Raw genomic sequence first — 25,456 nt, 5'->3', positions numbered from 1 at the left:
CTGGCGCCCGCCATCTACCGCCCATGCCCGCCATGACGCTCGGCTAATTTTTTTTTGTATTTTTTAGTAGAGACGGGGTGTCACCGTGTTAGCCAGGATGGTCTCGATTTCCTGACCTCGTGATCCGCCCGCCTTGGCCTCCCAAAGTGCTGGGATTACAGGCGTGAGCCACCGCGCCCGGCCCATAAGCACTTTCTGAATGGCTGTCCTATCAGCCTGCTTCCCTGAATGGAGCCTGTTCCTTCCTGGTAATGAACTGTCTCCACCTACTAACTCAAGCCCAGTTACAGAGGATAAAACTGAGGGTCACAAGAGGAGAAGAAACCACCCATGGGTGGGACTGGAATACAGGTCCCTGCCCTGTGGGCCAGGGTGGTTGCCCTTGCTTCGGGCCAAGTTTTGGCATTAGAATTTAAGAGTCCAGCTCCCAAGTAAGATTAAAATGGAAACACAGGCTAGGCGGGGTAGCTCACACCCGTAATCCCAGCTACTCAGGAATCCTTTGAACCCAGGAGGCGGAGGTTGTGTGAGCCGAGACTGTACCACTGCACTCCAGCCTGGGCAACAGAGTGAGACTCCATCTCAAAGTAAATACATAAATAAATAAAAATAAAATAGAAACATAGGCTGGGCACGGTGGCTCATGCCTGTAATCCCAACACTTTGGGAGGCCAAGGCGGGCTGATCACCTAAGGTCAGGAGTTCGAGACCAGCCTGACCAACACAGTAATTAGCCGGTGTGGTGGCTCACACCTGTAATCCTAGCTACTCCGGGAGGCCGAGGCAGGAGAATCATTTGATCCCAGGAGGCAGAGGTTGCAGTGAGCCAAGATTGTGCCACTGCACTCCAGCCTGGGTGACAGAGCAAGACTCCCTCTCAAAAAGAAAAGAAAAGAAACATAATTATCTATGGCTGTTCCTGAAGTTGCCCATGATGTAAGAGGTTTTGTGTGGCCGCCCCCTACAGAGCAATGGTTGGCAAACTTTTTCTGTGAAGGGCCAGAAAACAAATATTTTAGGCTTTGCAGGCCTCTCTCAAGTACTGAATTCTGCTCTTGTAGCAAGAAAGCAGCCCTGGACAGAACTTAAGCAAATGAGCATGGCTGTGTGACACCAAAACATTATTTATAAACACTGGAATGTGAATTCCATATGATTTTCATATGCCATGAAATGTTCATTCTTCTTTTGATTTTTTCTCTAACCATTTAAAAAACATAAAACCATACTTAGCTCAAAACAATGCCCCCCTGCTTAAAGGAGGCAGAATCCATTCTTTGATTTTAGGACTAGAGATATGAAAAGCTATTATTATTCCAGAGAGGTGCCTAAGGCCTGATCCACGGCAGAGAGAAGGGAGGGTCAGTTAATCTCCCGCTGAGCATTCCGGGGTGAGGAGGGAAAAAAAGACCTTCCTTGGTGACGGACTCAGAACCTTTATTTTTGTTTGTTTTTGAGGCAGGGTCTCTCTTGTGTCTAAATCTCTTTTCTTACCTGTAAAGCGGTGGCAATAATCCCTACCTTGAACGATTGTTAAGAGGGCTCAATGAGATAAAGGGTGGTAAAGGATTTTGCAAAATGCAAATGTTTACTCACTTAATTGTTTCCACAGATGCGCGCTTAAGATCGCGCACTGAGTTTATTCCTCTGGGGAAGGCTCCTACGAAGTTTGATGGGACACTGTCCCTTTAAATCCTCCCCAACCACTTTAAGTGGTTGGACGAATCAGCACATGCGCATTCCTTTGCGGGGCCGGCACCTGGAGCAACAGCCTTCCCAGAGCCTGTAGAAGGAAGGTTAAAGGTCCGCCCACACAGTACTTTACGCAAGCGTAAATCGTGATTGAGGGCACTATATCATGCAGAGAGCCCAGTCCCTTTTTCGCGCCCGAAGGCTCCGCCCCGCACAGCCAATCAGTAGGCCTCACCCTTTGCAATAGCCAATGACAGTGAGCGTAGGGGGCGTGGCTGGGCGTCCGGGGGCGCGGCCTGGCGCCTAGCGAAGCGGCGGGGCGAGCCGGGGGCTCTAGTGAACAGCGGAGCCGGACGGGGATCGCCGGCGGGCGGCAAGCGGAGGCGGCCCGGCCCCGGCGGTCTCCGAGATGTCACGATGGCTGTGGCCATGGTCAAACTGTGTGAAAGAGCGGGTCTGCCGCTACTTGCTGCACCACTACTTAGGTCACTTCTTCCAAGAGCACCTCAGCCTGGACCAGCTCAGCCTCGATCTGTACAAGGGCAGCGTTGCCCTGCGAGACATCCACCTGGAAATCTGGGTGAGAAGCCAGGCCCGAGGCCAGGAAGGTGCGGAGGGCGGGAGCGCAGCGACCTGAGGCTCCCTGCAGAAAGATCGGGCCGGGGTATCAGGCACCGGGCGTAGAGAGGCCGGGGGAATCTTGCTCTCTCCAGGCGTCAGAGGCACCCCGGCTGGCCGCTTCAGTTCCTTACCAGAGCCAGAAACTGAGCGGGAAGGGGTTTCCATCTCCACGGGAGGAGAAACTGAGGCTGGAGAGGGCGAGATCACCTGTCTGGAGAATGCAAGACAAACTCGTCGAGTTTGGGGGCTGAGTTAAGCAGGGTTGCCAAGGAGGGGCTGGGGAGGGAGCGTAGGAACCGAGCTGGGCCAGGGCAGTGACAGACTTGGGCCTGTGCAGCTGGTCGGGGAAGCTGGTAGGGGTCCGGAGCCCTGGCGAGGACACCTGTGGATCATGTGCCCTGACCTCTTGACCCCACGGTCCTGGGCCCGTAGGTGGGATCAACAAACCACCGGATGTGTATGTCAACAACCGCGTCAGCGCCAGTGTTGATCAACACCTCGTGTGCCTGGGTCGCTACCTACTTCCTGCTTTTGGGAGAGTGGGATGGGCTAAGTGGGTGTCTAGGGAGGGACTGGATGGCCCCCACCCACATCTTCCACCCACCCGCGGGGGTCAGTGTCCCTGCCTGGAGGGGGGCCCTCGAGGAAAAGTCGGGAGATCTGGCTTCAAGCCTGGAGGAGGCCAAGGGAGATGCCAGGGAGGCCAAGAGGTGTGAGGTCTGGGTCAGAGACTTGAGGCTGGGAATGGTGAGGAGCCCTGACTCACAGCTCAGCTGACCTGGGGAGCTTTGAAGGAGCCACCAATTAGAGGCGCGTCCTGGTCAACCCACCAGGTCCAGAGCAGCAGGGGTGGGCATGGAGGCAGGGACTTCTCAGTTTTGTGGCTGGACTCAGGGGTCTGCTAATCTGGATGGAAGAGCTAGGCTTTGGGGGTAGGCCAGGCACTGGTGAGCAAATGTGGGGTAGGATAACCCTGGCCCCTGAACTGGGGGCACCTCCCAGTGGCCTGCTATCTGTGAATTATGGTGTAGGAAGCCCTCTCTGACCTCTAACCTTAGCCTCTAAGGCTGGCCTGAAAGACGGCCCAGACTTCTAGGCTGCCCCTTTTTTATTTTATTTTTATAGAGACAGGATTTCACTATGTTGCCCAGGCTAGTCTTGAACTCCTGAAGTGATCTTCCCACCTCAGCCTCCCAAAGTGCTGAGATTACAGGCGTGAACCACCATACCCAGCCCTAGGCTTCCCCTTTTTACTTTCAGCTCCAGAAAATGCACCTACTCGTGTTCCCTGCCCTCTTGTTGGGGATTGAATTGGCTTCTCTAGGGCCCTGGTGGAATGCAGGTACTTTCTTGATAATCAGCCTCTCCTCCCAGCTCAGCCTGCAGACCCCACCTTGAAGGCCCCCAAAGAAGCTGAGTGCCTAGGGCCTCTGAAGTGGCCTGAAGAGAGAGAGGCCCGGATCCCAGTCTCAGTCCCTGTTGTATGCTGGGTGACTAGATTAGTTCTGTCTCTAGGCCTCAGTTTCCCGAGCTGTGGATCTCTGGGTGAGGAATTTGGACTCCATCTGCTCTGCCATGTGCTTTTTTATTCTTGGATCCAACCAGTTTACTGAGGCCCTTTCTGGGTGGCATCTGGGGTCACGGGGGAAGCAGGTGGGATACAGCCCTCAAGGAGCTTCCAGGTTGGCAGGGGTACAACTCCAGCATGGACATTTTAGCCAGGGGCTCAGCCTTGTGCCTCACAGAGAGGTACAGCTACACTAGGTGTTTAGGGTTGAGGGGGGGTCCCATCTGGCATCAGGTCAACCCCTCTCTCCTGGACACTGTCCCTTTGAACTCTCCTCACCCAGGGTGAACATGGGTATTCCAGACTCTGCCAGACATGTACCCATGTTGTCCTGTGCCTGCAACACACCACCTTCTACCAGCACCTATCCCCCCTCCCTTGATTCTTCTGCTTGCCCCTCACAGACCAGGCTGGGTTAGGCGTCTTCCCCATGGCCCCATCACCAACCCCCAGCACCTGCTCACCTCTCAGTTTCATCCTAGTTGCTCTGAGTCCCTGGCTGGAGCCTAGCTTGGCTGGGGAATGAAGACATTTTATTTACCCATCTAGTCTCAATGTCAGCATGTAGAAAGTACTCAGTAAATATTATCTTGAATTAAGTGGTGAGAGAAACATTTGCTCTGGCTTGAAGGATTAGGCATCTTTGGGTGATGGGGTAGTGGGCCTGGCCTGTAGCAGGGGACAGCATGAGCATAGGTAGGACCTTGTGGATAACATGTTGAGGGACGGAGCAAGCCAAGGGTGCTCTCCAAGGCACCATGGCCAGGTAAGCCTATGCCAGCCTGTGGGATTTGGGGTTTCCCTGAGCTGGTTTTGTCCCTTGCTTGCTCCCAGTCTGTGAACGAGGTGCTGGAGTCGATGGAGTCACCGCTGGAGCTGGTGGAAGGCTTCGTGGGCTCCATCGAGGTGGCCGTGCCCTGGGCTGCTCTGCTCACCGACCACTGCACAGTGCGCGTGTCCGGCCTCCAGCTCACCTTGCAGCCCCGCCGGGGTCCAGGTGAGGGCAGGGCAGGCTGGGGGCAGGCAAGTGGGGAGGGCCAGGGTGTCCAGGACCTGACTGAGCCAGCCTGCCTTGAGACCCTGTTTCTCCCTACAGTGCCAGGGGCTGCCGACTCACAGAGCTGGGCCTCATGCATGACCACAAGCCTGCAGCTGGCCCAGGAGTGTCTGCGGGACGGGCTACCAGAGCCCTCTGAGCCACCACAGCCCCTGGAGGGGCTGGAGATGTTTGCCCAGACCATTGAGACTGGTGAGCAGGCCCCTCCTGGCCGCCCTGTCCCCTGCCCCTCCATGGCACACAGGACAAGGGCTCTAGACAGCGGCATGGCCACCTGGTGCCCAGATGGGAAATTCTGCCTCCCTTTTGCTGCTCCACTTGACCTGAGACCCCTCCCCGACTCCTCAGTGCTTCGGAGGATCAAAGTGACCTTCCTGGACACCGTCGTGAGGGTGGAGCACTCTCCGGGTGATGGGGAACATGGTGTGGCCGTGGAGGTCCGTGTGCAGAGGTAAGGGCAGGGTGATCTGGGGTGGACTGGTGTGAAGAGGGGCAGTGGGAGCTGCTGAATGGTCCCCACCCACAGCCTAGGTTCCTGGGAAGAGGCAGGGTGGGTCTGGGTGGGCCTCGGTGGTGGTAGGGCTGGGGAGGTGAGCTGCATCGTCAGCTCGGACTGGTGTCCAGAGGCTGGATGATACAGGCCCAGAGTGGCCGAGGCCCCAAGAACCAAGTTAGATGCTGAGGGTCTGAGGAACAAGGGCTGGCCTGAGCCTCTGAGCTGGACATGGCGGTTCAGGACGGCCTGGGTAAGATGGGGCAGTTGTGCAGGCCAGCTCCCTGACCCCGTGCCCCTAGAACAGAGCACTGTGTGGAGAGAGGGGCTCCAGGCCTGGGGTGGCCAGGGCACGGGCTGACCCTACACTCTCCAGACTGGAGTACTGTGATGAGGCAGTGCGGGATCCGAGCCAGGCGCCGCCGGTGGACGTGCATCAGCCGCCTGCCTTCCTGCACAAGCTGCTGCAGCTGGCAGGGGTCCGCCTGCACTACGAGGAGCTCCCCGCACAGGTGAGTGGGCTCTGATTCCCACAGTCCCTGTCTATCCATTGAGCCCTCTGACCCCCCTCCCATCCTTCCTGACCATCTCTGACTCCATTTTCTCAACCTTCCCCTCTTGTATCCTCCCACCTCCCAGGAAGAGCCTGCAGAGCCCCCCTTGCAGATTGGCAGCTGCTCAGGGTACATGGAGCTGATGGTGAAGTTGAAGCAAAATGAGGCCTTCCCTGGCCCCAAGGTGGGTCCCCTGGCTCCTGGGGAGGAGGATAAGTACCCCATCTCAAGATTCCTCCTCCTCAGCAAGGCTGATTATCCACAGACCAGAGTGGGGATATCAAGTGGGGGATTTACTTCCTTCTTGGCAGCTAAAGAAACTGAGGCTGTAGGCCAGGCGCAGGGCTCAGGCCTGTAATCCCAGCACTTTGGGAGGCCGAGGTGGGTGGATCATCTGAGGTCAGGAGTTCGAGAACAGCCTGGCCAACACGGTGAAACCCCGTCTCTACGAAAGATACAAAATTAGCCAGGCGTGGTGGCGCATGCCTGTAATCCCAGCTACTCGGAAGGCTGAGGCAGGTGAATTGCTTGAACCCGGGAGGCAGAGGTTGCAGTGAGCCAAGATTGTGCCATTGCACTACAGCCTGGGCAACAAGAGCGAAACTCCATCTCATAAAAAAAAAAAGAAAAGAAACTGAGGCAGAGAGGTCAAGTTGTGGCCCGGTTCATACAGCTAGCTGGTAACAGAGTTTAGTTTGGCAGCCAGCATCCTGCTTTCCCAGGGCAAGGGCAGGCGGGTGGTAGCTCTTAGAGGAGCTGGGTGGTGGGCCTAGGCTCCATGGCTGCCCCTTTGGCCCCCAGTTGGAGGTAGCGGGACAGCTGGGCTCCCTGCACCTGCTTCTGACCCCGAGGCAACTCCAGCACCTTCAGGAACTGCTCAGCGCCGTGAGCCTTACAGGTGAGGCCTCTGGGTGGCATGGGGCTGGGGTGGCTGGGAGGGCCAGCCAGCCCAGACTGAAATCTCCTCCCCTGCAGACCACGAGGGCCTGGCTGACAAGCTGAACAAGAGCCGCCCACTAGGTGCCGAAGACCTGTGGCTGATTGAGCAGGACCTGAACCAGCAGCTGCAGGCCGGGGTGGTGGCTGAGCCCCTCAGCCCAGACCCCCTTACCAACCCCCTTCTCAACCTGGATAGCACTGGTGGGTGTGGAGTTGGACATGGTTGGAGGGGCAGCTAGTGTGGGTGCAGGAGCCTAGGGGCTGGGGCCGGCTGTCCCTGACACTCCTCACTTCACCCACAGACCTCTTCTTCTCCATGGCTGGCCTCACAAGCAGTGTGGCCTCAGCTCTCTCTGAGCTCTCCCTCTCTGATGTAGACCTGGCCTCCTCTGTGCACAGTGACATGGCCTCCCGCCGGCTCTCTGCCCAGGCCCACCCAGCTGGTGAGTTGGAGCACCCTGGAGGTACTCCAGGGACAGGAAGGACTCGAAGAGGCCTTAGTGCTGTGGGATGTCAGGAAACCCCAGCGATGCCTGGATATCTACCGTCTGTGACTTGGTTCCCTGGGGACCAAACGAGGTGGGAGCTGGTGATATAGTGGACAGAGCCCAGGTTTTTCAGTCATTGATCTTAGTCAAGCACTTAAACTCTCTGAGACTCAGCTCCCTCTTCCATAGGAGGAGAATAGTGAGATGGGCCTTTGCCAGGCTGTATATTTGGGTTCAGGTTTATTGAGAGCTTATTGTGGGTGGGTGCTAGGCTGGGTGTTTCATCACATCCTATCCTTCCAGCACCCTGTGGAGGGTTCAGTTGAGCCTGGGCAGAGGGCCTGGCCTACTAGAGGCACCGGTGTCACCCCTGCCTGACCAAGCCTTCTGCCAGAGCCACATGGTGTGGCAGACTTGGCCTCCCAACCCCCAGCAGCCATTGCTCCACCTGGGGTACCCAGAATCTCTTGGGAGCCCTTGGTGAAGCCTGTGTCCTCTCAGGCAAGATGGCCCCCAATCCCCTCCTGGACACCATGCGCCCTGACTCGCTGCTGAAGATGACCTTGGGGGGCGTGACCCTGACCTTGCTTCAGACGTCTGCCCCATCTTCCGGACCACCGGACCTCGCCATGCACTTTTTCACCGAGTTTGATGCCACCAAGGATGGGCCCTTCGGTTCCCGAGACTTCCACCACCTTCGACCACGCTTCCAGAGGGCCTGTCCCTGTAGCCATGTTCGGTATAAGCCCGAGGCCAGGGCCTGAGGAGAGACCATCGGAGTCCCCTAAGTGCACCTTCTGATGCCTGTCCTCTTTCCTGCAGGCTAACGGGCACAGCCGTGCAGCTGTCCTGGGAGCTGCGGACAGGCAGTCGGGGTCGGCGGACAACCAGCATGGAAATGCGCTTTGGGCAGCTTGAGGTGCTGGAGTGTCTATGGCCCCGGGGCGCCTCTGAGCCTGAGTACACAGAGGTGAGGGCAGAGGCAGAATGTGTGCGAGGCGGGGTCTGGAGGTTTGGGTGGCTGTGGGGCCAGGCCTGACCCTGTGTGCCTCCCGGGTCCCACCCCAGATCCTGACCTTTCCTGGTACCCTGGGCTCCCAGGCCTCAGCTCAGCCCTGCGCCCATCTGCGCCACACACAGACCCTGCGCCGTGTGCCTAAGGTAACCCACCCGCTCCAGGTCACCAGGCTGTCGACTGCTCCCCATGGCGTGTTGACCCCACCCTGGCCTCTACCATGGCCTCCTCTGCTGCCCAGCCCTGTCTCTTTTTCCCTGTGCTCCACACCTCACCATGCCAGGGCCCTCAAATACCTGCCTGGCCCTTCCCATGCCAGTCTCTTAGCCTGGTCATGCCCTTGCCCTGTCTCAACATGGCAACCCCTGCTGGGCCTCTGGCTAAGAGAGGCGCATCTTGGGCGGCTTTTATAAATAAACAAGCACACTGTGTGCACTGGGCAGAGGTGGGGCAGGCCTCCTCAGTGCCCTCCTGGCCCCTGCTCCAGCTCTTCTCCCACTACCAGAGAGGGCCTTCCTGTCCCACACGCTGAGTGCCACTCAGCCCTCACTGACCTGAACTCCCTCGCCCTCAGAGCCGACCCCGGCGCTCAGTTGCCTGCCATTGCCACTCAGAACTGGCCCTGGACCTGGCCAACTTCCAGGCAGACGTGGAACTGGGGGCCCTGGACCGGCTGGCTGCCCTGCTGCGCCTGGCCACCGTAACGGCCGAGCCTCCAACTGGCCTGCTGGTGAGAGGCCCCGCCAGGGCCAGGTCGGGGTCGGGTGCAGGGCCTGGGTTCTTCGGCTCTTGGTCACAGTGGGAGGGGGTCTGACGGCAGCTCTGAACCTGAATCCTCCTGCAGACAGAGCCCCTGCCGGCAATGGAGGAGCAGACAGTATTTCTGCTCTCCGCACCCCGGGCTACACTGCGACTGCGCTTCCCCATTGCTGACCTGCGGCCTGAGCGGGACCCCTGGGCGGGCCAGTCTGTGCGGGCTGAGCAACTTCGGCTGGAGCTGAGTGAGCCCCAGTTCCGGTCAGAGCTTAGCAGTGGGCCTGGCCCCCCAGTCCCCACCCGCCTGGAACTCACCTGCTCCGACCTACATGGTAAGAGCTCCCTGAGTGACAGAACCTGGGGCGAGAGGCCTGGCTTCTAGGAGAGGTGGGCTTGGGGCTGTGGAAGGGGCCCAGTCACAACCCGAGCAGCCCCTAGCCCAGGCCTTTACTAGCTCTTGGGGTCCCAGCACTGCCGGTCCCTGGCCTACTTGCCAACAGGTAGGGTGGACCCTTTGTCTCTGTCTTTCTCTGCCCACCACAGCGTGTGTGGAGTCGGGGGCACAGCTCTGAGCTGACCTGGACATTGGGGAAGAAATAAGAAAAGTCAGCAGTGATGACGGCCCCCCCCCCCACTTTCCTGTCCCCCTTTAGGTATCTATGAAGATGGAGAGAAGCCACCTGTCCCCTGCCTGCGTGTCTCCAAAGCCCTGGACCCCAAGAGCACTGGGCGCAAGTACTTCCTGCCCCAGTAAGTAGGGGCTCTGGACGGGGCCCAGGAGAGGAGGGTTCTACTGCTGGGGGTGGCAGGGGGCCAATTTGGAACTGGGTGCTGGGGGCCCTGTAGGCCAGTGACAGGCTTGTGCCCCGGCAGGGTAGTGGTGACTGTGAACCCCGAGTCCAGCAGCGCACAGTGGGAGGTGGCCCCGGAGAAGGGAGAGGAGCTGGAGCTGTCAGCGGAGAGTCCATGTGAGCTGCGGGAACCTGAGCCCTCACCCTTCTCCTCTAAGAGGACCATGTATGAGACAGAGGAGGTGAGGCTTGGCCCTACCTCTTCCCAGGACCCCCTCCTGCCCACCGCCCGGGTTCCTGCCACAGGAGCCACCTGTGTGGCTACAGGCCAGGGCAGCACGACCCCATGGGGTGGGCATGAGCTGACCTGACACCAGTGAGGATTTCGGCTCTTTCTTTCCAGCCAATCAGAGTCTTTCTGAAAGGGCACTGGTGAGGGTAGGCCCCGGGGAGCGTGGGTCCTTCACTGGAAAGATGAGTCCTTCCCACCCCACCTGAACGGTCGATCAGCACTTTCCACTTGGAGAGGCAGTTAAGGGCCAGGCTCTGCTACTTGGTGGCTGTGTCACCTTGGGGAGTTACCTGACCTTGAAGAGTTACCTATAGATGAGTTTCCTCCCCCGGAAAATGGGCACCATGACCTGTCTCTCTTTTTTTTCTTTTTTTCTTTTTTTTTTTGAGATAGAATTTCGCTCCGTTGCCCCGGCTGGAGTGCAGTGGCATTATCTCAGCTCACCGCAACCTCTGCTTCCCAGGCTCAAGCAATTCTCCTGCCTCAGCCTCCTGAGTAGCTGGGATTACAGGCACCCACTGCCACGCCCGGCTAATTTTTATATTTTTAGTAGAGACGGGGTTTCACCATGTTGGCCAGGCTGGCCTCGAACTCCTGACCTCAAATGATCAGCCGCCTCAGCCTCCCAAAGTGCTGGGATTACAGGCGTGAGCCACTGCACCCGGCCTAATTTTGTATTTTTAGTAGAGATAGGGTTTCGCCATGTTGGCCAGGCTGGTCTCGAACTCCTGACCTCAAGTGATCTACCCACCTAGCCCTCCCAAAGTGCTAGGATTATAGGCGTGAGCCACTGCGCCCAGCCTAACCATGTCCTGTGTCATAGGCTTGCTGTGGGGATGAAAGGAGTTAACATACCTGAAGCCCTTAGAACAGCACAGGTGTGCCGTCAGCACTGTATTCATATGGCTATCATGCATCCCCAGCAGAGAAGGGCTCCTATGAATGAATGAATGATGAACAATAGGAGGGCAGGACTGAGACCAGAGACAGGCCCCAGCCAGCATCTCTTAAGATGGCCCTCCTGCTCTTTCCACCTCACCCTGTCCAGATGGTGATCCCCGGAGACCCTGAGGAGATGAGGACGTTCCAGAGCCGGACCCTGGCACTGTCTCGCTGCAGCCTGGAAGTGATCCTGCCCAGTGTCCACATCTTTCTGCCCAGCAAGGAGGTCTATGAGAGCATCTACAACAGGTGGGGATGCGGGGCCAGCGGGGCGGGACGGGACACGGGTGGGCCTGGCCTCCCTTACCTGCCGTCCACCCGTCCATGTCAGGATCAACAACGACCTGCTCATGTGGGAGCCCGCAGATCTGCTTCCCACCTCCGACCCCGCTGCCCAGCCCTCTGGCTTCCCCGGCCCCTCAGGCTTCTGGCATGACAGCTTTAAGATGTGCAAGTCAGCCTTCAAGTTGGGTATGAGAGGTGCTTGTGCTGGGCTAGAGGGAGGACCCCCAGGTCTGGGACGGGCCAGGCTAGCCCTCCCCGGTCTCCTTCCCAGCCAACTGCTTTGATCTCACCCCAGACTCGGACTCGGATGATGAGGATGCCCACTTCTTCTCAGTGGGGGCATCAGGTGGCCCACAGCCCCCTGCCCCTGAGGCCCCAAGTCTTCACTTGCAGAGCACCTTCTCTACACTGGTGACAGTGCTTCAGGGGCGGATCACAGCCCTCTGTGAGACCAAGGTGAGTGCAACCCCGGGCAGGTGGGTTCCAAACTTCAGAGCTCCCGTTGGTGGCAGAGCAAGACCAGCACGAGCAGCTCCAGGTCAGGAATGTGGACAGCAGGAGGCCTAAGTGGGCAGCGCCAGCCCACCCATGCCAGCCTGCCCATCCTATCACAGCCCATCAGCTCCTTCTGACCCCCTGCTATATGTAAAGCACCATGCTAGGAGTTGGGATGGGCATGGCGCACCCACCATTCCCACTCCAAGGAGGCAGAGTGGGCAGACCCAGCAGAGATTATTTTTCTCCTGGCAGAAGAGGCAAGTGCCATCCAGGGCCTCCAGCAGTGTCCATGGTGGAAACTGGAGCTGACCCCCTTAGGCCAGGGCTCCAGGAGCCGCCAACCCCCTGAGGATTTGAGGGATGCTGAGTGCAGCTGGGGAAGCCACGCTGTGTGCTCCTTCTGCAGGACGAGGGTGGCAAGCGGCTGGAGGCTGTGCACGGGGAGCTGGTGCTGGACATGGAGCATGGCACCCTCTTCAGCGTCTCCCAGTACTGTGGCCAGCCAGGACTTGGCTACTTCTGCCTGGAAGCTGAAAAGGCAACACTCTATCACCGAGGTGTGAGGCTGGGGCAGGTCACCGCTGGGGGCCAGGCTGGGGGTGGAGGGCTTTCAGGATAGAGGTGGGCCCTGGGTGGAGTGGGTAGCCAGTCGGCTTGTCAGGGGGCTCATGAGACCCTTCCCCAGCGGCCGTGGATGACTACCCGCTGCCCAGTCACCTGGACCTGCCCAGTTTCGCTCCCCCGGCTCAGCTGGCCCCAACCATCTACCCATCAGAGGAAGGGGTGACTGAGCGGGGAGCCTCGGGCCGCAAGGGCCAGGGCCGGGGCCCCCACATGTTGTCCACTGCTGTGCGCATCCACCTGGACCCCCACAAGAATGTGAAGGTATGGGCTTGCCTGCCAGCCACCCCTCCTGCTAGCCTGGGCTGCAGCCCTGGTGCGCGGTGGGACCCCAGTGCGCGGTGGGGCTGGCCTCCGCACTGCCCTGACTGCACCTCCACCCTCAGGAGTTCCTGGTGACACTGCGGTTGCACAAAGCCACCCTGCGCCACTACATGGCCCTGCCCGAGCAGAGCTGGCATTCCCAGGTGAGCATGGGTAGCCTGGGAAGTCACATGGCCCAATGACTCTGGACTTCTGTTTTGGGCAAGCAGGTCTCTAGGTGGGAGGAGGCCAGTGGGAGGAACACGGACTGGACCCACAGCTGACTTTGGCCGGAGCTCCTGGGCAAGGGGTATGGGAGACAGCTAGTAGGCAGAAAGTGAGGTGCCAGGCAGGGGCCAGGACAGGGAGGGGTTAGAGGAGGGAAGAGGCCACCTGATCCTCACTGCCTCCTCCTGCCCTGGCCTCTGAAGCTGTTGGAGTTCCTAGACGTGCTGGATGACCCCGTGCTGGGCTACCTGCCCCCGACGGTCATCACCATCCTGCACACACACCTGTTCTCCTGCGCCGTGGACTATAGGTACTGGGCTGGGAGGGCCAGGGGCTGGGGACGAGGATGGGCTCTCAGGTGTAAGGAGCCGTCCCCAGCCCGAGTATCACCCCCAGGCCACTCTACCTCCCTGTGCGTGTCATCATCACCGCGGAGACCTTCACTCTGTCCAGCAACATCATCGTGGACACTTCCACCTTCCTGCTCAGGTATGCAGGCCGCCCCGCACCGGGTCAACCCACCCTCGCCAGGCCGAAGCTGGCCACTAGCTGTGTGTCATCTGGCACTCTCAGTTTTAATGTGCACTCGGGTGATGGTCCCATTCTCAGGAATGTGGATTGTTTCTGCCTTCCTGGAGGGCAGTTGGACCCTGCTGATCAGAGCCTTATAAGCATTTGTGCTCTCTGACCTGGTAATCTCACGTCTGGGGGCTGTCCTAGGACATGAGAATAAGCGAGGTGGAATTTAATGCTTATGTAGTGTAAGTTAAAACAGTCAAAACGTATCGGTTTTAGATACGTTCAGATACACAACCGGAGCAAATAAGCATGGCCCCCCAGTAGGTGGAAAACCATACAAGGATTAAGGTGAAGCTGAAGAATCACTTGGAAATATAACAGGATGGAGGGCGTGGTGGCTCACGCCTGTAATCCCAGCAGTTTGGGAGGCCGAGGCCTGTGGATCACAAGGTCAGGAGTTCGAGACCAGCCTGGCCAATATGGTGAAACCTCGTCTCTACTAAAAATACAAAAATGAGCCGGGGGTGGTGGCAGGCGCCTGTAGTCCCAGCTACTTGGGAGGCTGAGGCAGGAGAATCACTTGAACCCGGGAGGTGGAGGTTACAGTGAGCTGAGATTGCACCACTGCACTCCAGCCTGGGCGACAGAGCGAGACTCCGTCTCTAAATAAATAAATAAATAAAATATAAGAAGTTGCCACAGTACAGTGTTTACTCAAATAACATAGGATACAGGATACGTACGTTTTAAAAGCAGCTTATGAAGGCGTGTTTATATATGTCCTGCGTGCAGCTGTAGAGAGAAAGTTTGGGAGGCGATGTGTATGGTGGTTTTCTCAGAATTGGGGATTAGGAATGATGAATGATTTTTATTTTCTTTATTCTAAAATATCTTAAAGGAGTTTTCATTATGTTACCCTTAAAATAAGGACTTTTTTTTTTTTTTTTGAGATGGAGTCTCGCTCTGTCAGTAGGCTGGAGTGTAGTGGCATGATCTCGGCTCACTGCAACCTCTGCCTCCCTAGTTCAAGCAATTCTCCTGCTTCAGCCTCCCAAGTAGCTAGGACAACAGGCACCCACCACCACACCCAGCTAATTTTTGTATTTTTAGTAGAGACAGGGTTTCACCTTGTTGGTCTGGCTGGTCTCGAACTCCTGACCTCGTGATCTGCCTGCCTTGGCCTCCAAAGGTGCTGGGATTATAGGCTTGAGCCACCATGCCCGGCCCTTATTATTATTATTTCTTTTTGAGATGGAGTCTCACTCTGTCACCCAGGCTGGAGAGCAGTGGTGTGATCTAGGCTCACTGCAACCTCTGCCTCCCTAGTTCAAGCAATTCTCCTGCTTCAGCCTCCCAAGTAGCTGGGATTACAGGCACCCGCCACCATGCCCGGCTAATTTTTGTATTTTTAGTAGATACAGGGTTTCACCATGTTGGCCAAGCTGGTCTCAAACTCCTGACATCAGGTGATCGCCTGCCTCGGCCTCTCCAAGTGCTAAGATTACAGGCGTGAGCCACTGCGCCCAGCTAAAAATGAGAACTTATTTTAGAAGAACCACAGATGCAGTAGGGGGAAAAATGGACACCCCTTTCCAGGACTGTCATGAGGCCCTATCGAGGTGTCGGAACTGCAGGCACTTTGAGAGCTGCAAGTGCTGCCTGCCTCCCGCTGCCTGCTGTCTGGGCCTTCTCCCCATTGTGCAGGCAGGAACGCTGAGGCTGGAGGGGCCTGTCCATACCACTTCCTGTGGGCTTGGGACCCCTCTGCTCGGCTCCCGTGGAGCTGCCACCTGCAGTGGTGCCCGGGCCCTTCTCAGCCCTGTTCCCCCCCAGGTTCATCCTCGATGACTCCGCCTTGTACCTGTCCGACAAGTGTGAGGTGGAGACCCTGGACCTGCGGCGAGGTGGGCAGGGCCGGGACTGGGCTCCCTCCCCTCTGAGGGACCACCGCCCCGGCCACACCCAGAGCAGCCAGGTGTCTCCCCGCAGCTGCTGGCCGGGTCCTTAGCTCCCACTCATAGCCCGCACAGCAGGGGCTACACCCGGATCAGCCGGATCCTTCCCCCAGGTGCTGGGGCCGGGGCCGGGTGGAAGGGGGCCACAGGACCTTTCTCTCGCCTCTGCTGCAGATTATGTCTGTGTCTTGGATGTTGACCTCTTGGAACTTGTGATTAAAACCTGGAAAGGGAGCACCGAGGGCAAACTGGTAAGTGAGGCTGTCGCTCTGGCTCCTGGAGCCAGAGCAGGTGCAGGGGCCAAGGGATTCTTTAGGGGCTGCTGCTCCCTCATGTGCCTGGGCTCCGGACACAGTTCACAGCTGCCCTTCCTGGGCTGCAGTTAGCACCCCTCCTGCAAAGGGCCACAGTACAGCCCTGGGGGGTCCCTTGATGCTGGCTGAATGAATGAATGGGTTTCAGTCCTGCCACCAGAGGACGCTGCAGCCAGGGCATCAGTGAGGCCTTGGGAGTCAGCCGCCTTTGTGGGTCCCCGGGTTCATCTCCTGTGAGATGGAGATAACCGGCCCCTACCTTGCTGGGCATGCAGAGCCCTTCACGGGGAGTAGGGTAGGGTGGGAGGGCACCCTCCTGCTTCCTAGGATGGCCCTGGGCCAAGCCCCTTTCACCCTCTGGGCTCAGTTTGCTCACCTCTTCATTGGAGTTACTGGGCAGGTCATCCACTCCAGGAGAGACCATCCCTGTTCTGCCTGTGGCGGGGTCAGAACTGCGGTGCCCTCCCAGCGAGTAGGTGGGGCCAGCAGGCAGCGGCCCCTGTGCTCACATAGCTGCTCGCCCCGCCCCACCCACAGAGCCAACCGCTATTCGAGCTGCGCTGCTCCAACAACGTGGTACACTTGCACAGCTGTGCTGACTCCTGTGCCCTGCTGGTCAACCTGCTCCAGTATGTAATGAGCACGGGTGACCTGCACCCCCCACCCCGGCCCCCTAGCCCCACGGAGATCGCCGGCCAGAAGGTACAGGTGAGGCCTGGCCACACAGGCTACCAGAGTCTTGGGCCTGGGGTTGAGGGAGCTCTGGGGGCCGCTCTCGTCCTGTCTCACTCATTGCTCCTCCCCTGCCTGGCCCAGCTCTCGGAGAGTCCTGCCTCTCTGCCGTCATGCCCCCCCGTGGAGACGGCCCTCATCAACCAGCGCGACCTGGCCGACGCCCTCCTGGACACTGAGCGCAGCCTTCGGGAGCTAGCCCAGCCTTCAGGTGGAGTGGGGGTGCTGTGGGGACAGCAGACACAGTCAGGCACCCTCTGGGCACCTCTCCAAACTGGCCTCTCTCCTATAGGTGGCCACCTCCCTCAGGCGTCGCCCATCTCGGTCTACCTATTCCCAGGTGAACGGAGTGGGGCCCCGCCCCCTTCACCACCTGTCGGGGGCCCTGCTGGCAGCTTAGGGTCAGAGGAGAAGGAAGATGAAAGGGAAGAAGAGGGCGATGGAGACACCCTGGACAGTGATGAGTTCTGCATCCTTGACGCTCCGGGCCTGGGCATCCCGGTGCGTGGTGGGATGGGTGGACTGGTTTGCTGTCCAGGCAGGTGTGTTTGGGGTGGGGACAGGACACTCGGGTGGTTGCCTGGCCATCTGGAGCTCCTGTGGTGAGAGAAGCAGGCAGGAGGTGGTCGCCATCACCTGGGGACACGGTGCTAGGTCTGTCCTGCCCTAGGGAGGCAGCCCTGATGCTGGGCTTTGATGGAGTGGGTAGATTTCCAGAGGAAGAGGAGGCCTGGTGTTCTGGGCAGAGGGACTGGGACATTCAAGGAATGGAGGAAGAGGAGAGGGGAGTTAGCGAGAGGGGTGGAGAACCATGTGGCTGCAAGGGCTGGTGGGAATATCTGAACTCACCGAGGTCTTAGGAGGCAGGGCTGGCAGGAGCCCGGGACTCTCAGGCTCTTCTTGAACAGACCACTCAGGCATAGGCTTGGGGATAGCAACCCAGGAGTGTCATCTTTCATCAAAAATGGGGAGGAGGCCAGGCACGGTGGGTCACGCCTGTAATCCCAGCAATTTGGGAGGTCAAGGTGAGAGAATTGCTTGAGTCCGGGAATGAGAGATTAGCCTGGGCAACATAGTGAGACCCCCTCTCTACAAAACAAAATAAAATTAGCCAGATGTGGTGGCACATGTCTGCAGTCCCAGCTACTCAGGAGGCTGAGATGGGAGGATCGCTTGAGCCTAGGAGGCAGAGGTTGCAGTGAACCGTGATTGTGCCACTGCACTCCAGCCTGGGTGACCAAGCATGACCCGACCCTGTCTTTTTTAAAAAAAAAAAAAAGGGAAAAAGAAGTGAGACCAGGGGAGAAACAGGAGCTGGAGCTGGGGTAGCTGGGCTGGATCGAACATCAGCATCACACATCTCCACCTGGCCTCCCTGCAGCCACGAGACGGGGAGCCTGTGGTGACACAGCTGCATCCCGGCCCCATCGTTGTGCGGGACGGTTACTTCTCACGGCCAATCGGCAGCTCGGACTTGCTGCGGGCACCTGCCCATTTCCCAGTGCCCAGCACTCGGGTGGTGCTACGTGAGGTCTCCCTCGTCTGGCACCTATATGGGGGCCGAGACTTTGGCCCCCACCCCAGCCACAGGTGAGGAGGAGCGAGTGCAGGTGGCAGCTGGTGAAGGTTGGGGCTCAGGCTGGTCCAGCTCTAACTTTCAGCAGCTGGAGACCTTGAGCCCCATCCACCCCAGGTGGGCCTCGGTTTCCTCGTCCTTCCTTATCCTGCCTGCCTGCCAGGACTGGGGCTAGCGGGGGTCTCTTGTCCCAGGCTAAAAGGCCCGCTGAGGACAGGGAGGGAATCGGGTTCCTCTGAGTCATCTTGGCCCCTGTCCCTCTTCCCAGGGCAAGAGCTGGCCTCTCGGGCCCCAGGGGCTCCCCTTCCCGCTGCTCTGGCCCCAACCGGCCCCAGAACTCATGGCGCACGCAGGGGGGCAGCGGGCGGCAGCACCATGTCCTCATGGAGATCCAGCTCAGCAAGGTGAGTGGGGTGGCGAGTGCCCACTGCACGTGTGTGTCATGGAACAGTGGGCCTTGTTCTCGATGTCACGTGTAGCAATGACTAACACAGAGGAAAACCCCTGCCTTTGTAGTAGAGGAAGCCAGGCAGGGACCAAGCTGTATTGAGTGTGTCCGATGGTGAAGAGCGCTCAGGAGAGTCTGCAGGGGTGGAGGAGACAGGTGTGCTGGGGAGGGTCTGGAAAGCCCTCTTCCAAAGGCACCATTTGAACAAAGACCTGAACAAGTGGGGATGTGAGCCAGGAAGAGTTTTCAGGCAGAGAGGACAGCGTGAAAGCCGCAAACTGGGGCCAGGCACGGTGGCTTATGCCTGTAATCCCAGCACTTTGGAAGGCTGAAGCGGGCAGATCACCTGAGCTCAGGAGTTTGAGACCAGCCTGTCCAGGCAGGTGTGTTTGGGGTGGGGACGGGACACTCAGGGGTGGTTGCCTGGCCATCTGGAGCTCCTGTGGTGAGAGAAGCAGGCAGGAGGTGGTCGCCTGGCAACATGGCGAAACCCCATTTCTTAAAAAAAAAAAAAAAAAAAATTAACCAGTTGCAGTAGTGTGCACCTATAGTCCCAGCTACTCAGGAGGCTGAGGCAGGAGAGTGGTTTGAGCCCAAGAGGCAGAGATTGCAGTGAGCTGAGATCGCCCTACTGCATTCCAGCCTGGGCAACAGAGTAAGACTCTGTTTTAAAAAAAAAAAAAAAGCTGCAAGCTGGAAGCATCCTGGCCTTTCCAGGAGCAGCAGAGCCTGTGCATAACCAGCGACCCGGAATATTTCTTTTGGGTCTTACAAGAGACGAACCCCCTCAGGGCTTTTGAGGAGAGGCCTCTGGGACGGGGCTCTGCAGCAATCAGGGAGGGCTGTTGAGCGTGGGCAGGTTCAGGAGAGCCTAGATGGGGGCTGGCCACAGGTTTGGCTGCAGATCGGGTGTGGGAGATGAGTGTCAGAGCAGGGGACCTCTGAGACCTGATGGCGAGCCGGTGGGTGTGCAGGAAGAGGGGGACGGAAGGGTCTCCACGGAGAGGGGCCACGAGAGCAAAGTCCTGAAGGCAAAACAGGCCTGGACTCCTCGAGGGGCAGAGACCAGTGAAGCTGGCATGGGAAGCAAGGGCAGGGGTAGGTCTGGAGGGAGAGGCAGGTCTCTGCTGGGCATAGAATAGAGAGAAGGGGTTGGGGCTGGGCGTGGTGGCCCACGCCTGTAGTCCCAGCACTTTGGGAGGACGAGGCAGACAGATGACCTCAGGTCAGGAGTTCGAGACCAGCCTGGCCAACATTATGAAACCATGTCTCTACTAAAAATACAAAAATTAGCTGGGTGTGATGGCACATGCCTATAATCCCAGCTACTGGGGAAGCTGAGGCAGGAGAATCGCTTGAACCCGGGAGGCAGAGGTTGCAGTGAGCCAAAATTGTGCCACTGCACTCCAACCTGGGTGACAGACTGTCTCAAAAAAAAAAAAAAGAATAGAGAAGGGGTCTGGGACCAGCCCTTCCCTCCCTCTTGGGGCCCTGTTCACCTGGCCAGGCCTCTGTCCACCCCACAGGTAAGCTTCCAGCACGAGGTGTACCCAGCGGAGCCAGTCACAGGCCCTGTAGCCCCTGGCCAGGAGCTGGAGGAGCGGCCGCTGTCCCGTCAGGTGTTCATCGTGCAGGAGCTGGAGGTCCGAGACCGGCTTGCCTCCTCCCAGATCAACAAGTTCCTGTACCTACACACGAGTGAGCGGATGCCACGACGCGCCCACTCTAACATGGTACGAGCGGCCTGCACCATCCACCCTGGGGCAGGGCATGGGACCGTCAGGGACACATCTTCACACGCGCATGGATTCACACACATACACGCATTCCCACACGAACACCCAGGTTGTTTGTGAGCCTGGGAGGTGTTAGCGAAGGGAACAGCATGTTCAGAGGCTGGGTGACTGGGTGAGCTGCTGCCCCAGAGGCCCAGCAGGCTTCCAGAACTCACCCTCTGCTCCTAGCTCACCATCAAAGCGCTGCATGTGGCCCCCACCACCAACCTGGGTGGGCCTGAGTGCTGTCTCCGCGTCTCGCTGATGCCCCTGCGGCTCAATGTGGACCAGGTGAGTGGCCCAAGTGAGGGCAGAACCCAGGGTGACCCCACTGTCTCCAGGCCTCTGAGTCTGATCCGCGCCTGGACCTTCCCCTGCAGGACGCCCTCTTCTTCCTCAAGGACTTCTTCACTAGCCTGGTGGCCGGCGTCAACCCTGTGGTCCCAGGGGAGACCTCCGCTGAGGGTGAGAGGCTGGGCCGGGAGGGGAGCATCTGGGCCTTGTGCCTTCCAGAACAGCCCAGGTTTCCAGTCTGTGACCTCCCTTCCCCTAGCTCGCCCCGAGACTCGAGCCCAGTCCAGCAGTCCCCTGGAAGGGCAGGCTGAGGGCTTAGAGACAACTGGCTCACAGGAAGCCCCAGGCGGCAGACACAGCCCCTCCCCTGCTGACCAGCAGCCCATCTACTTCAGGTAGGCTGCTGGACTGTGGGTGGGGACTCCTGGGCCAGATTGCTGGGGACCAGGCCAGTGAGCAAAGAACCCCCTCTTCCTGCTTCCCTACCCAGAGAGTTCCGCTTCACCTCCGAGGTCCCCATCTGGCTGGATTACCATGGCAAGCACGTCACGATGGACCAGGTGGTAAGTGGGGCGGTCAGATGGGGTGGCCATGTGGGGTCAGCTGTGGCTGAGTCCCTCTGGGGGCCAGGTCTTGCATCCAGACACCATCAGGGCCAGGGTGCTCTCCAGTGGCTCCCATGGGCTGGCTGGCTCCCTGAGTCCCATCGGGTAAACCTGGATCCCCTCCCTCTCCCAGGGCACTTTCGCTGGCCTCCTCATTGGCCTGGCCCAACTCAACTGCTCCGAGCTGAAGCTAAAGCGGCTCTGTTGCAGGCACGGGTGAGTCCCCAGCACCCCAGCCTCTCTCTAGGGTCCCTGATCTTCCCTCTGTTCTGGTCCTGAATGGTTGTGTGGCCTTGACCAAGTCATCACCCTTCTCAGGGCCTCAGTTTCTCCTCTGTAAAAAGGATGCAGTTGGCTGGGCATGGTGGCTCATGCATTCAGGCATTTGAGACCAGCCTGACCAACATGGTGAAACCCCATCTCTACTAAAAATATAAAAATTAGCCAGGCGTGGTGGCGGGCACTTGTAATCCCAGCTACTCAGGAGGCTGAGGCAGGAGAATGACTTGAACCCAGGAGGCAGAGCTTGCAGTGAGCCAAGATCGCACCACTGCACTCCAGCCTGGGCAGCATCCCTCTGCACATGACTGAGTGGGACCACAGGAAGGGTAGGAGTGCCCACAGGACTTGCCACAGGGGTACTGAGTCCCCCTGGCCCCACAATCCCTCCGTGTGTGGCTCTGCCTCACCTTCTGCCTCCTCACCTCCCTGCCCTGCCAGGCTCCTGGGTGTGGACAAGGTGCTGGGCTATGCCCTCAACGAGTGGCTGCAGGACATCCGCAAGAACCAGCTGCCCGGCCTGCTGGGAGGCGTGGGCCCCATGCACTCGGTTGTCCAGCTCTGTGAGTGCCTGGGTTTGGAAGCCCTTGAAACTGCTTTTACCCCTGGGCAACCTAGAAGCTGCCACTGGGAATAAGAGGAGGAGGTGGGGGCAGGGCAGCCTCGGGTATCTCTGAGCGCTCCTTCCCCCTAGTCCAAGGGTTCCGGGACCTGCTGTGGCTGCCCATTGAGCAGTACAGGAAGGATGGCCGCCTCATGCGGGGGCTACAGCGAGGGGCTGCCTCCTTTGGCTCATCCACGGCCTCTGCCGCCCTGGAACTCAGCAACCGGTTGGTACAGGCTATCCAGGTGAGTGGGTGCCCTGCATCTGGGCTGTGCAGGACAGAGCAGCTGGAGCCCTCTGCACCACAGCTCCCTGGTTCTGTCCTCAAAGGTCTTCTGAGAGTGGGCAGTCTGGGTATGACAGCCCTACTTTATAGAGGAACAACCATGGAGATGCTAAGTGACTTGCCTGGGGCCTCCAAGGCAGGTCTCCCAAGGCCCACAGGGGTTCCTGTGCAAGAATGGGAGTACCCCCCAGGCCTTCAGAGCCCACTGTGTCTCCTGCTCATGGCATGTCTTGTAAAGGGGGGTGGAGGACGGCTGTGTTTGCAGACTAAGAATCTGAGGCCCAGGGGCTGCCCTGGTTCCTTCAGGCCATGCACTTCACTAGGCCAGAGGGACCCCAGGGAAGCCTGGGAGCCAGTCTCGTGGGCAGTTGTCAGATGAATTCTGTAGGGGACCGATGGTCCTAGTGGGCTAAGGGGTGAGTGCAGGTGCATGGTACGTTCTGGAACCTGCAAGCTCAGACCCCAGCAGGACAGAGGGCAGGGCTCCAGGGGAGGCGGGAGGTAGGCATGGTCACCAGGGAGCCCCGGGAGTGTTCCGTCAGGTGGGAAAGAGTGATGCCAGGCGAGATGCTGGGCAGAGGATCTGGCAGACAGAAGGAAGGATGGGCTCCCTGACCGTCTTGCAGGGGCATCTGGGGGGCGAGACAAGGAGCAGTCAGTCTTAGGTGTGCAGCTGTGGCAGCCGTGCGGAACCTGCTGAATGTGGCAGTCAGCAGGAAGAGAGGTTTGGGTTAAGAAGATTTTAGGGGAGTCCCATGTTCCTAGATTCCCTGAGCAGAGTGGCGGATGCCTAGGAAGGGGAGCAGGAGTGGGAGGAAGTGGGAAGTAAGGCTGAGCAGGACCCCCTGGGCCAGCACAGTGACAGGCGGGGAGGCTGAGGGCTGGTGGGGTCTCAGACTGTCCTGGGGGCCTGGGGCAACATGTGTGCCCCAGCCAGCTGTCCTCATCTAGTGCTCCCATGTCCCCCAGGCCACAGCCGAGACTGTGTATGACATCCTGTCCCCAGCAGCCCCTGTCTCCCGCTCGCTGCAGGACAAGCGCTCTGCGAGGAGGCTGCGCAGGGGCCAGCAGCCTGCCGACCTGCGGGAGGGTGTGGCCAAGGCCTACGACACAGTGCGAGAGGTGACCAGACCCCCACCCTGCCCCGGTCCCCCATGCCCATCTCCTCACGCAGACCCCGCCCTGACCTCTGTCCTCCACAGGGCATCTTGGATACAGCTCAGACCATCTGTGACGTGGCATCACGGGGCCATGAGCAAAAGGGGCTGACGGGCGCCGTGGGCGGCGTGATCCGCCAGCTGCCCCCGACCGTGGTGAAGCCGCTCATCCTGGCCACAGAGGCCACGTCCAGCCTGCTTGGGGGCATGCGTAACCAGATCGTTCCTGACGCCCACAAGGACCACGCCCTCAAGTGGCGCTCAGACAGTGCCCAAGACTGAGCTTGGGGCGCCCGGCACCCAGAAGGTGCTGCCCACCGTGCTCCTGAGGCTCCCAAGAGCTGCAGCACACGGGCCCGGCCCGGCCCGGCCCTTCAAGGCATGGCCACTGTGAAGGACGCCTTCCCGGCCTGCCCGTTGCCAATCTGCTGTGAGACGGGGGCCTCCCTGCCTTGGGGCCTTAGCCCTGGCTCTGCACTTTTCCTCCAGGGAGAAAGGACACTGCCTCTTCCCCTACCTGGGCCCACACCGCTGCCTTCTCCCAGGACGGAGGCTTTTGTACCCTTGGACCCCATCCCACTCAGCCAAGTGTCTTTCTGTGTCTGGGGGGAGGAGGGGATGACATCCGTGTGGTTCGATGTATCATTTTTAAGCTCCGTGAGCGCGTGGGTCAGTGTCTGCATGAAGTGGAATAAACTGCCCACCACCAGCCCCCCTCTCAGATCCTCTGTCCCTTGGAACCCTGGCCTCAGCCTTGACCTTGGCTCCGCCCCAGATCCCACCTCTGCACCCAGCACCTCCCATGTCACCAGCAGGGGTCGCCACGCCTCCCGGCCTTGCCCAGCAGGTCAGGGCACGGGGGGGACCCAGAGGCACCCAGCCCTGCACCCCTTCCGTTGGCTGTGAGCTCTGCATTGCCCTTCCCAGGGGGCTGCCACCCCAGCCCCACTCCTGATATGGCAGGAGCTACATGGGGCTGCCAGGGAGGGAGGGATGGTCTTTGGAGCCCACCTGCCCAGACCACATTGGTTGTGTCCCTGCAAGACCCCAGGGTACAGCCTGACCCCAGGGCCCCTGGCTGTGGGGACGCCAGGCAGGCTCAAGCCCTGACTATGGCACCTGAGGCGACACCCTGGGTCCCTGAGCCTCAGTCTTTCCTGGTGTTCCCTGCCCAGCTGACCCTGCCTGGTTGTCACTTGAGGCCACTCAGGGAAGGCTGAGCCTGAGGCGTTCTAGAGGCTGCTCTCACCATCTCTAGTGGGGGCTTTGGGGCGGCTCAGGCCCGTGGACCCTTGGCTTCCACTCTGCTCTGGGGTCGGAGCTCCAGCACTTGGAGCGGGGAGGGGTCCTGGAGCAGCACTGCAGTCGGAATCCCAGCCCTCACTGCACAAAGCTTTACATGGGACCAGGGAGCGCCCGTTGCCCCTCTCACATCTTGTTTCTTGTGAGCACAATGGGAGCACTGTGCTTCTCCCTGCCCTGCTTCCCAGTGGCACTGCACAGAGGTGGGCGGGTCCATGGGGAAACTGAGGCTCAGGCTGGGAATCAGGGGACCCTCACCTTGCCAGGTTCCGTGGGCCTCTGGGGTTAGCAAAGGTTCCCCAGCCCCACTCTGTGGCCCCTCCTGAGTGGGGGAGATCTGGGTACTGGGAACAGAACAGAAGCTTTATCCCAAGGGACCCTCGGGTCCTGGCTGCCCACAGACCCCTGGGGCAGCAGGCTGGTAAGAGATCAGGAGGGCAAGGCCCTGGAGGAGACAGGGCTGTGGAT

General features: G+C 59.2%; 1 protein-coding gene across 4 annotated transcripts; it reads left to right on the top strand.

The window, feature by feature from the left end:
* Positions 1 to 1,986: 1,986 nt before the first annotated feature.
* On the top strand, positions 1,987 to 24,395 carry ATG2A (autophagy related 2A). 4 transcript variants are annotated; one of them, XM_017893320.1, is made up of 41 exons: positions 1,987 to 2,272; positions 4,715 to 4,877; positions 4,977 to 5,129; positions 5,286 to 5,388; positions 5,807 to 5,942; positions 6,070 to 6,168; positions 6,786 to 6,882; positions 6,960 to 7,124; positions 7,226 to 7,366; positions 7,913 to 8,150; positions 8,234 to 8,381; positions 8,480 to 8,572; positions 9,001 to 9,156; positions 9,271 to 9,514; positions 9,836 to 9,932; positions 10,056 to 10,215; positions 11,314 to 11,456; positions 11,539 to 11,678; positions 11,764 to 11,948; positions 12,397 to 12,547; positions 12,676 to 12,875; positions 12,998 to 13,078; positions 13,346 to 13,452; positions 13,539 to 13,631; positions 15,495 to 15,565; positions 15,791 to 15,867; positions 16,468 to 16,632; positions 16,747 to 16,873; positions 16,955 to 17,163; positions 18,044 to 18,252; positions 18,507 to 18,642; positions 20,213 to 20,419; positions 20,651 to 20,752; positions 20,842 to 20,926; positions 21,015 to 21,150; positions 21,246 to 21,318; positions 21,494 to 21,576; positions 22,081 to 22,202; positions 22,334 to 22,488; positions 23,499 to 23,651; positions 23,732 to 24,395. In XM_017893320.1, exons 1-41 carry the CDS (start codon positions 2,102 to 2,104, stop codon positions 23,966 to 23,968), a joined length of 5,811 nt encoding a protein of 1,936 aa, XP_017748809.1. In that variant the 5' UTR covers positions 1,987 to 2,101; the 3' UTR covers positions 23,969 to 24,395. The 4 variants fall into 4 exon arrangements, with proteins under 4 accessions (XP_017748809.1, XP_017748820.1, XP_017748803.1 ...); XM_017893331.1 differs by having other exon boundaries at positions 1,989 to 2,272; positions 11,788 to 11,948; positions 16,468 to 16,638; XM_017893314.1 differs by having other exon boundaries at positions 1,989 to 2,272; positions 16,468 to 16,638.
* Positions 24,396 to 25,456: the final 1,061 nt, after the last annotated feature.

This window comes from Rhinopithecus bieti, unplaced genomic scaffold (genome assembly GCF_001698545.2).
Source record: "Rhinopithecus bieti isolate Rb0 unplaced genomic scaffold, ASM169854v2 scaffold_1017, whole genome shotgun sequence".
Taxonomy (NCBI): domain Eukaryota; kingdom Metazoa; phylum Chordata; class Mammalia; order Primates; family Cercopithecidae; genus Rhinopithecus; species Rhinopithecus bieti.
This window is presented reverse-complemented; position numbering and strand designations above follow the sequence as displayed.

What these genes read in the sequence shown, in the direction of transcription:
- ATG2A (XM_017893314.1), top strand. Translation starts at nt 2,102, where the DNA reads ATGTCACGATGGCTGTGGCCATGGTCAAACTGTGTGAAAGAGCGGGTC. An exon ending in ACATCCACCTGGAAATCTGG is followed by an intron (nt 2,273 to 4,714) that starts GTGAGAAGCCAG and finishes GCTTGCTCCCAG; the next exon opens with TCTGTGAACGAGGTGCTGGA. An exon ending in CTCCGGGCCTGGGCATCCCG is followed by an intron (nt 17,164 to 18,043) that starts GTGCGTGGTGGG and finishes GCCTCCCTGCAG; the next exon opens with CCACGAGACGGGGAGCCTGT.